General features: G+C 42.9%; 1 protein-coding gene across 1 annotated transcript; it reads left to right on the top strand.

Annotated features, from left to right (window-relative positions):
* Positions 1-7,305: 7,305 nt before the first annotated feature.
* On the top strand, positions 7,306-8,253 carry LOC115078572 (olfactory receptor 1F1-like). Its single transcript, XM_029581501.1, has one exon. The coding sequence runs from the start codon at positions 7,306-7,308 to the stop codon at positions 8,251-8,253; it is 948 nt and encodes a 315-aa protein (XP_029437361.1).
* Positions 8,254-9,931: the final 1,678 nt, after the last annotated feature.

Raw genomic sequence — 9,931 nt, 5'->3', positions numbered from 1 at the left:
TACTTATTCTTTCATTTTTTTCTGTAGGAATGCTGATTCTGTAGGAGGGAAATATAATTGTTTTATTTTTCTTGAGCAAAGTGTGGATGTAGGGGGAATCAGTCAGCACACATATTTAATGCACAAGGAATGCACTCCCTGCAGTCACAGAGAAGAGGGGTGTTCCTGCCCCCATGAGCTTACAATCTGACTGCTAAATTGGAGATTATTCTCACTTATACAGTTTGAGTTGAGGGTTCCTCTTCCCTGTCTCCCCTCCCAAATCTGGTGAAATCTGTTGCAAAGTAAGTTTTTTTTAAAGCAGAGAGCACGGCCTTGAGGCAGGTCTGAGGGACACAGTGCAGATCCTGTGGCCAGCAGTTTCCTCAGGTATGAAGTTGTATAATAAAACTTTCATATTGCTTTTGGGTTTAAGCCTCAAACTGTTCGCATGGGTCATTTTCAGGTTTTATCAAGCACCCTCCACAGAAGTAATGAGCACAGATTGCAGCCTAGGGTTCAGATCTATGGAAGAAGTCTATGACTCAATGAGTTCTAATCCTCACCTCTGTCACTGACTCTCTGTGCGTGACCCTGGGGGAGTCACTTTATCTCCCTGTGCCTCAGCTCTAATCCCCAGCTCTGTCTCTGACTCTGTGTGTGTAACCCTGGGGGAGTCACTTTATCTCTCTGTGCCTCAGCTCTAATCCCCGGCTCTGTTACTGACTCTGTGTGTGACCCTGGGAGAGTCACTTTATTTCCCTGTGCCTCAGCTCTAATCCCCAGCTCTGTCTCTGACTCTGTGTGTGTGACCCTGGGGGAGTCACTTTATCTCCCTGTGCCTCAGTTCTAATCTCCAGCTCTGTCACTGATTCTGTGTGTAAACCTGGGAGAGTCACTTTATCTCCCTGTGTGTCAGTTCTAATCCCCAGCTCTGTCACTGACTCTGTGTGTGACCCTGGAGGCGTCACTTTATCTCCCTGTGCCTCAGCTCTAATCCCCGGCTCTGTCTCTGACTCTGTGTGTGTGACCCTGGGGGAGTCACTTTATCTCCCTGTGTCTCAGTTCTAATCCCCAGCTCTGTCACTGACTCTGTGTGTGACCCTGGAGAGTCACTTTATCTCCCTGTGTCTCAGTTCTAACCCCTGGTTCCATCACTGACTCTTTTCATATGATCGTGGTGTCAAGCCATTGTACATACTTTCTTTGTGTTGTTCTCCTAGAAGGCAGTGCAGCTGGGCACAATGTATGAATAATGTTATCTATAGAAAAGAGCACCTCGTAATTCGTACCAAACTGGGAGTTCTAAAGATTATTTAATGTAGTTAATGTAGTTATTGCTATGGTGCAAGCAAGTTACATCAACCTTGTGAATGGGCTGTTAACCTTGGAAAGAATCCCAAATTAAACAACGTAGAACATCATCAGTGAGAGCAAAATAAAAAAAAAAAAAGAACTCTTAAAATAAACATTTGGCATAGACCAAAAAATGTCACAAATAAATAACCAACAGAAAACAGGCACTTAACGAAAGCAAATAAAACATAACACATGAGGCATGCCCTGCAAAAGATTTCAATTTGACTAAATTCCTGGAGCAAATAAACTTCGGGTGATATAAAGCTTAGATGGAGGTTATATATTCCTGTTTAGGTTTATCTGACCAGCTGCGCAGAGTGAGCAATGAGCTAATGGAATTAGCTTTTCTTGCAAATGTGATAGCAGCCCTGGTCTTCTATATTTGCTAGTGCTTAGGAGGTCAGTGCTTAATGTGTTTACCAAAAGAATTATTCACATTACTATTGTACAGTAATCTTTTTCTGTAGCAGACTTGTAGAGCGACAAGATGTTTGTCATAAAGTTTGGTATACAATATATGACTGCACTAATTAATAGCATGCAAGTGTAATGTAAACTAGACTTGTCATATGGGCATTCATGCTTTGCTTCAGATCTTCATTTCAGAAAGCTTCTTAAAACTTGTTTTTCTACTTGATTTCCTTGCATTTCATTCAAGGCAATATAAATTTCTCAGCATAGCTTGAGCAGTAATTTTGTGTTGTTCTTTGCTATTTATTCTCCATTCATTTTATATTTATGTATGTTTAATATTTTGATTATTGTTATTGTTTTTATATTAACATAGAAACATAGAAATGAGGGCAGAAAAAGACCAATTGGCCCATCCAGTCTGCCCAGCAAGCTCCCACACTTATTTTCCCATACTTATCTGTTTCACAATTCACCAACCACCAATTTCAGGGCCCTTGTTGGTAACTGTTTGATTCAAATGTCCCGCCACCCCCTGTCATTGATGCAGAGAGTAATGTTGGAGTTGCATCAAAGGTGAATCGTAAGGCTTAATGGTTAAGGGTAGTAACTGCCACATCAAGCAAGTTACCCCGATGCTTGTTTACCCCGACTACACAGATTCATGCCTTGTTGGATGTTGTCTGAATGTAAATCCTGTTTTCCACATTCCCCCCTGCCGTTGAAGCAAAGAGCAGTGCTGTATATGTATTCAAAGTGATGTAACAGGCTTAATTGCTTTAGGGTAGTAACCACCGTAATAAGCAATCTACCCCATATTAATTATGTTGTATGTGATTGTATTATGTATGTAATTTGGAAATTGCTGAGATTTGTGGATTGGGGATATATAAATCACGTCAATTAAACAAACAAACAAATAAATAAATAATGAAGGATCCAAACATAGACTGAGGGCATAACATGAAGTCCACTGTCCACACAGAAGGAGCCCCAGTCAGCTGCAAAAGTATTTTTGGGGAAAAGGTTTCCTGTGGTATAATCTGATTTTCTGTGACTAGGGATCTGTGTTCCTTGTGGGCGAGATGTATGATGTATGGAAATGTAGACAATGACGGGGAATAAGGAGCATGAGGTCCACCTGGTCTCTGCCCCTTCATCTTCAGACCCTGCTTCAGGAATCTCCGGCTCTCTCCTCCCTTCCTCGCAGCTGGGGATCCTGAAATACTGCTGCTGCCTTGGCCTCCACCATCTGCCCTGGAAGTCCGTTCCAGAAAAAAATATTTCCCCATTACTCCCTCGCCTACCCCTGCTGAGCCTCCTATCATGACCTCTTGTTCTAGAACTTTCTTTCCACTTAAAATTCTCCTGTGCCGATGCAACAAAGACTCCTGCCGCCTGTGATTGGCTGAGCTGCTGCCACAGGCCAGAATGACAATGGGGCCTATATTATGTCCCCGAAAACTTCACCTCTCATTTCTACAAGCCAGGAGGAGGAGGAGGAGGAGGGACAGAGAGGGGCCGCTTACACCCGTTGCACTCATACAAACCGCACTGCCCCGAATGTTCAGCAGAGCTAGGGAAGAGAGGGTCCTGTTGTAAACCCCCTGCTGCACGTGGGGGAAGAGAAGGGGCTGATCGTGACTTCCAGGAGCTTTTCAGCCTCTGCTGCACCCCGAGGAAAGCAGAGGAAGCCTGGGTTATCCCCAGCAGTGAGAAACATTCCCCACTGCTGCCAGAGAGAGGGGAGAGGAGAACTGCACCAAAAAAGTGAGTAGAATGGCTGAAAGGAAGAAGAGAGGAGATTGGACTGCGGCTGACAGTAGAGAGAGGGGAGAAGTAATGAGACTGGAAGGTGGAATGGCCCCAACCTTTAATTATGAGGGCAAATCTTTAAATAGCTTTGGAAATTGCCCTCCCTGTATGTGTTCAGTTTATTCCAATTATGAATGATTCTTGAGCGCATATCATTATTTCTTTTGTTATGGCATGCAAATTTTAAAGAGAAGTGTATGGAGGGGGGGGTCTGTCAAAATATTTTATACCTTTAACCTTTGGGTGTTGCTCAGTGGAAATAAAGCGCACACACAATAATATAATAATAATAATAATAATAATAATATAATATGTGTGCGTATCATGTGGCAAAAGTAATGATTTTAACAAAAAAGCTACGGTTGTGGTAAATGCAATATAAGCAAAAGCAATATTTGGATAAACAAGCTGATTACCAATGACCACTTATGAGAATGGTCTAAAAGAGAAAGAGAGAAAGAAAAGGTATTTTATAAGGATTGTTCTGTAAACAATCAGGTGAGTTACGGGCTCACCATGGGTCCCCTTCAAGCAGGTGTGGACGGCAGCCCCAGTCAGTATCAGTGAGAGCAGGGTCTCTCTCCCAGGGGGGTGAGGACTTCAGCGCCGGGGTCGGATCAGTTCCAAGGCTCTTCCATCCGTTCCACCTTCCTTTCTCGCTTACGCTTTCTTTTATAAGGTGTCAGAGACTGAGATCTTTGAACGGCTCCTGCACAGTTCTTTCTTTTTTTTCTCTGTTACAACTCAGCCGAATCTGGAAAGACACAAGGGACTAAATGTTGTTTAACTTTACTAAAGCAGAAGGTAATTCTGTTCGTTCCTCCATTTCTGGTTAAAAATGAAGTTTCCTGCTAAAAGCAGTGACTGCAAGAGCTATGCAAAGGCAAAAGGAGAACCCACACGAAAGGGATATACGTCTACATAAGTATTTCACAGCAATATGTTAAAAAAGCAGTTTTCTACCACATTTGCATCTTTACTGCTTGCCAGTAAAACTTCTCTCCTGAACAAGTTGACTTAGGGAATAGCCACTGCTGTTACTGGCATCAGTAGCCTGGGATCTTCTTGGTGTTTGGGTAATTGCCAGGTTCTTGTGGCCTGGTTTGGCCACTGTTGGAAACAGGATGCTGGGCTTGATGGACCCTTGGTCTGACCCAGCATGGCAGGTTCTTATGTCCTTATGTTCTTAAGCCTCCCTTAAATTTCTCTCGGAGCTCAGCAATACTCAGCAAGCAAAACAGCCTAGCATAACTTTTCTTTGAATTCAATAATCTTTGGCACTGTAATAGTCATTTATGCTTAAGCAATTCACTGAATTGTTTCTGATGTGTCCCAGTTTCCATCCGACTATCCCTACTTGTTCACGTCAAGGTGTCTTGTGAGCCACTGTCCCTAAATCCTCCTAATACAGGACGAATGAAACTTTTTGAAGCTGAAAAAGGATCTATGATCCGTGAAAGGTTGGGAACTCCTGCTCTATCATATCTGCCTTCAGTCTTCTCGCCACCAACTGCTTTTTCATAGGACGTATTGAGGCTGGTACCGCAGTGAGTGGACTCTATCGTTTGCTATGGAATTCCTCTCTAGAAGGGGCCATGATGGTAGTCCAGAGTTTGCACAGAGAAGCCCAAGAATAGTCTGGTCAGAGGGTTTGAAGTTGAGAAAGAGAGAGCCGTGCAATAACCCATCTCTCTGAAGGAGTTTGGGAAAGGGGTGAGCCCTGCCTTCTGACCTTCCGAGTCTGATAGTGAGAGTAGGAGAGGGTCACACATACAGTTTCCTGTGGAGGTGCTTCTGATACTTTGCTAGTGAGGTGGAGAGTTTGCCTGCTCCAAAGGAGTAAACTTCTCACCCTGGCTTTGCTTTTCACTGGATAAGACCCCTGGTCCAGGTTCTGTGTCTGAACGCAGATCCTCACAGGGACACTGAGAAGTGAGTGTCGGGTGTCTGCCCAGGGGTGTGGAATGAATGAAGAGCGAGCTGCCTGTCCAGTGCTGGGTGCCCAGAGCAGAGGAGGAGGAAGGAGTGCAGAAGAAAGGTTCAAGAGTTGGAGAATCAGGTACCAACAGGAGTCCGTGGGAGGCAGGAAGCCCAGCGTCTGTCCATGAGATCCTCAAACCTCAGGAAAAAGAGGGAGTAACAGCAAGGATCCAAAAGCCACCTTGATACATCTCCGTACCTATTTGTGGATTCTCAGTGCCTACAGAATGCACCGCTGGCAACACTGAGATTTGTAAAGACTTTTGATTTTGGAACACCATCCCTTTTGTCAAGGGTTTCCTTGATGCGATGTCAGTAAAACACCTTGGGCTTTGAAAATAATCCTTCCTCTCTCCCCCCCCCAACAGAGGATCCATGCCCGAGACTTGTAGGTCTAAGCCCAGATATTGACTGTGGCTTCCCCAGCTAAATGTTGTACTGGGTAGGGGGATGCACTTAGGGGATTTCATCACAGTTCTGATTCTCATCATTTCTCTCTAGTGTTGTACAAATGTTTTTGGGGACTTTTTTTTTCCCACCTGCTCATGAAAACCGCCTCCACATTCTGACCGATCTGTCCCCGCCTAAAATATTTGGCATTAAGAACTTCCTCAGAAGGTTTCACAGGAGGGAGAACCACAGCAGATTCTCACAAAATGATCTGCAAAGTGAGAAAGTCACCTGTGTACCCCCCTTACCGAGAGGCCTAGGGTTGATTGTGAAGTAATTACCTCGGACACAAATGTGAAATTATTTTCTTAGAGGGGTGGGCGGAGCAGGGGATGTTAATTTCTGTGTTATGCAACGCCTAAAATGAAATTTCGTTTTTATATAGGGGTGACCTCTTGCTTTCGCATCAGGTTCTGGTTATTTGGGCATACAAGGACAAAAACTTATTTCCACATGCGTGCTTCAATTCAAGATGGGGAATGCAAGTGGAAAGGGTTCAAATGTATGCAAAGCCCAAAACCTATAAGTAATTTTACCACAAAACTGTGTCTCCTTGAAGCAGACCCAAATCTGAGTAGAAAAATATGGTGAGTAATAATTCTTTGATTTTTTAATTTTGTCTTTGCATGGGAGTATTGATAGCTCTGGCATAAACAACATTTTGGGAATTTTCAGCCTATCTTTGCCAGGAGAAGAATTCTGGAAATGGACTAAAGAGTTTCCATGTTGATCTTTTTATCTTGTGGATTTATTTATTTGTCAGGTTTATATACCGTCGTTTAGAAAACATTCCATCCCAACGGTTTACAAGATAACAAATTAAAAGAATAAAAGGAATAAAATAATCACATATAAACAATAACAATAAATCGTAAAAAAAATATTGAAAAATAACAAAACATTTTCTATCCATCTATAATCTGCCAATTTATAATTTTTTTTCCTATTACTGGTACCAAAATCGACCTTGCACAATTGTCAGGTGAATTTTTCTTTCCCTGCCTACTTGACTTCCAATCCAGTGAATGAGTTCTTATTGTGTAATAATTTGCATTGGCTCAGTGTATGAATTATATAAGATTATGTTCTATATGAGCTTATGAAGCTACACTGGTCTCTTCTGCAGAACACGTATGGCCTTGCCATCTCGTACACATTATCATGAGATAATTTCTGATGTTGGTACACTAAGAGGTATGAAAGCCCACTAATGATCCAGATCTCACCAGGACCAATAAGGTTACCATACTCCACGCTGCATCATCCTGTGTGCCCTTTCTCTTCTAACCTTGTCCTGATCTCTGCAAGAAAATGAATCAAGTGGTCAAGGAGAACCAGACAACTGAGTTTATCCTCTTGGGATTTTCTGACCTCCCCCAATACCAGATGGCTCTCTTTGCAGTGTTTATGCTCACAATGCTGATCGCCTTAGTGGGGAACTCCATCATCATCGCCATCCTCAGCCTCAATCCCCAGCTTCACAACCCCATGTACTTCTTCTTGGGCAACCTCTCCTTCTTGGACATCTGCCTAACCTTGGTCACAGTCCCTCAGATGCTGAAAAACTTCTTAGTGGAGAAGAAGACCATATCCTTCACTGGCTGCATGGCTCAGGTGTACTTTTTCTGGAATTTCACCAGTGCAGAAGACTTCCTTTTGGCAGTCATGGCTTTTGACCGCTACGTGGCCATCTGCAACCCATTGCACTACACCATGTTAATGAAAAAGAGGCTCTGCATCCAGCTGGTGGTTGGATTATGGGTGACTGCTAACTTGGATGCCATCTTACAAACTGTGTTGACCTCCAGGCTGTCCTTTTGTGGACCAAATGAAATCAACCACTTCCTTTGTGAGATGACTCCGCTCTTCAAGCTGTCATGCTCAGACACTTTTCTCAATGAAATGGTCATCTTTATTGAGGGGACCTTGGTGGTCATGGGTTCCTTCAGCGTCATTCTCATCTCGTATGTCTGGATCATCACTGTCATCCTGAAGATGCATTCTGCGGAGAGGAGGAGCAAAGCCTTCTCAACCTGCTCCTCCCACCTTGTAGTAGTGACCATCTACTTTGGGACCACCATATTTATGTATTTCCGTCCCTCAAACAGCAACTTTCTCACCAAAGAAAAGGTGGCCAGTGTGATGTATTGTATCCTGGTCCCCATGCTCAACCCCTTCATCTACAGCCTGAGGAACAATGAGGTGAAAAGGGCTTTCAGGAGAGCAATATTTGAAAGAATATTTGCACAAAAAGCATAGATTCTGATAGTGTTTCAGAACTTGCTTTTCATTTGGGATTCCTTCCCACCCAATTGGGATCTGCTCTACCCCCACAAGTGATGGCAGGGGATACCAGAAGCTAAGTATCATGGGCTATCACTTATACTTATATATATATATATCTCCATGTCCCACACTGACAGTCCTTTCACCAAGTGATGTGAACTACAACTCCACTGGATGCTCAGAGCAAGTGCATTTCACTATACAGCAGTGGTTCTTAAAACCAGTCGTTGGGGTTTCTCTCTTCTAATGAATATGCATGAGATGCATCTTCATGCTCCTGAGTTTAAGAGCTGGAGTGGTCTATGCAAATATAACTCACATGTATCCATTCTTGTTTTACACATGTGCAGAAGCTTTCAAGTAGCACGATCAGTGGTGCACAACTACTAATCTCTCGCCCTATGTGCACCACTACGCATGACTCTGTATAAGAGGCCGGAGCTGTCCTTAGTCTGGTGTAACCACTCCGGCCTACAGGCGACTCTGCAGGTGACATTTAGTAATTCCAGTTTCTCCTTCGGCACCAGAAATAGAGGTGGAGCAAAGATGCATTTATTTTGATTGCCATCTGAATTACCTATCAAACATTTTAAAGATGCTTTTTTGGGAGAGGGAAATGGTATTTATCATGACCTCTGTATCACTCACAAAAATTGCAGATATATTTTAATGTATATTGTTTGTATATTATATATGAATGTACAGTATTGTGGGATGGACTCTTGTAATAAACACTATATCACATGGAATTGCATTGTACCCAATGCCTTGTTATTTGTGGGTGACAATGGTGGGAATAAACACCAGCAGAAAAATAAGAATTGGAAGAGTAGCCTAGTGGTTAGAGCAGCAGATTAAGAACCAGGAAGGCCAGAATTCAAATGCTGTTTCTCCTAACCACTAAATAAGTAAATTTCACCCTTTGTTACCTCAGTTTATGACTTAGATTGTCAGCCATCTTGGGCAGGGAAATACCTGTAGAAGATGATCTGGAGGCAGTAGAATCCACAGAGGCAGGTGGTGAGCCAGAAGCTGCAGAAGATGATGAACAGGAGCAAGACAGTAAGAGAAGGAGACCTTTTCCCAAAAGAAGATGAAGAAGTCATTGGTGGATATGGTACCCTGGAAGCAGATGTTGAAGACAAGCCATGGTGAAGAGGATCAAGTCAGAGGGGTTCAAAGTCTGGCCCTGCACCTTGTCCAAGAAATTCACAGCTATAATGAAAATGTTGTTGAGGACTCAAGTCATGGTAAGGGAAACCAAGATAAAAAGTGAAAGCATGTCTTACCTCCTGCTATGTTGAAAGTCCTTGTCTCCTTAAAGAATGTAGACGTTTGTGAGGAGAAAGCAGAGGCAGAACATTGATCAGTAAGTCAATATTTGTTGGATATTATTTCATTTATTTATTTAAAAGATTTTCATTCTATCTGCCTGCTTAGGTAATGTGCATAGTATAAAGGCGACCTGCCACTTGCTCATATTCTAATACTACACGCTATGTAAAGGAGACCTGCCTTCTTGTGATCATGCATGTTACATAGCAAAACAGTAACACAGCAACATATGCAAATGATAGCAAATTAAGACTGAAATGGCTATCCAGTTTGACCAGCAAGGTCGCAGCTGCCACCCCCTATAGGTCAATCCATC

This window comes from Rhinatrema bivittatum, chromosome 16 (assembly GCF_901001135.1).
Source record: "Rhinatrema bivittatum chromosome 16, aRhiBiv1.1, whole genome shotgun sequence".
Lineage (NCBI taxonomy): Eukaryota > Metazoa > Chordata > Amphibia > Gymnophiona > Rhinatrematidae > Rhinatrema > Rhinatrema bivittatum.
Note: the sequence above shows the minus strand (reverse complement) of the source record. Positions and strands in the feature narration are given on the sequence as shown.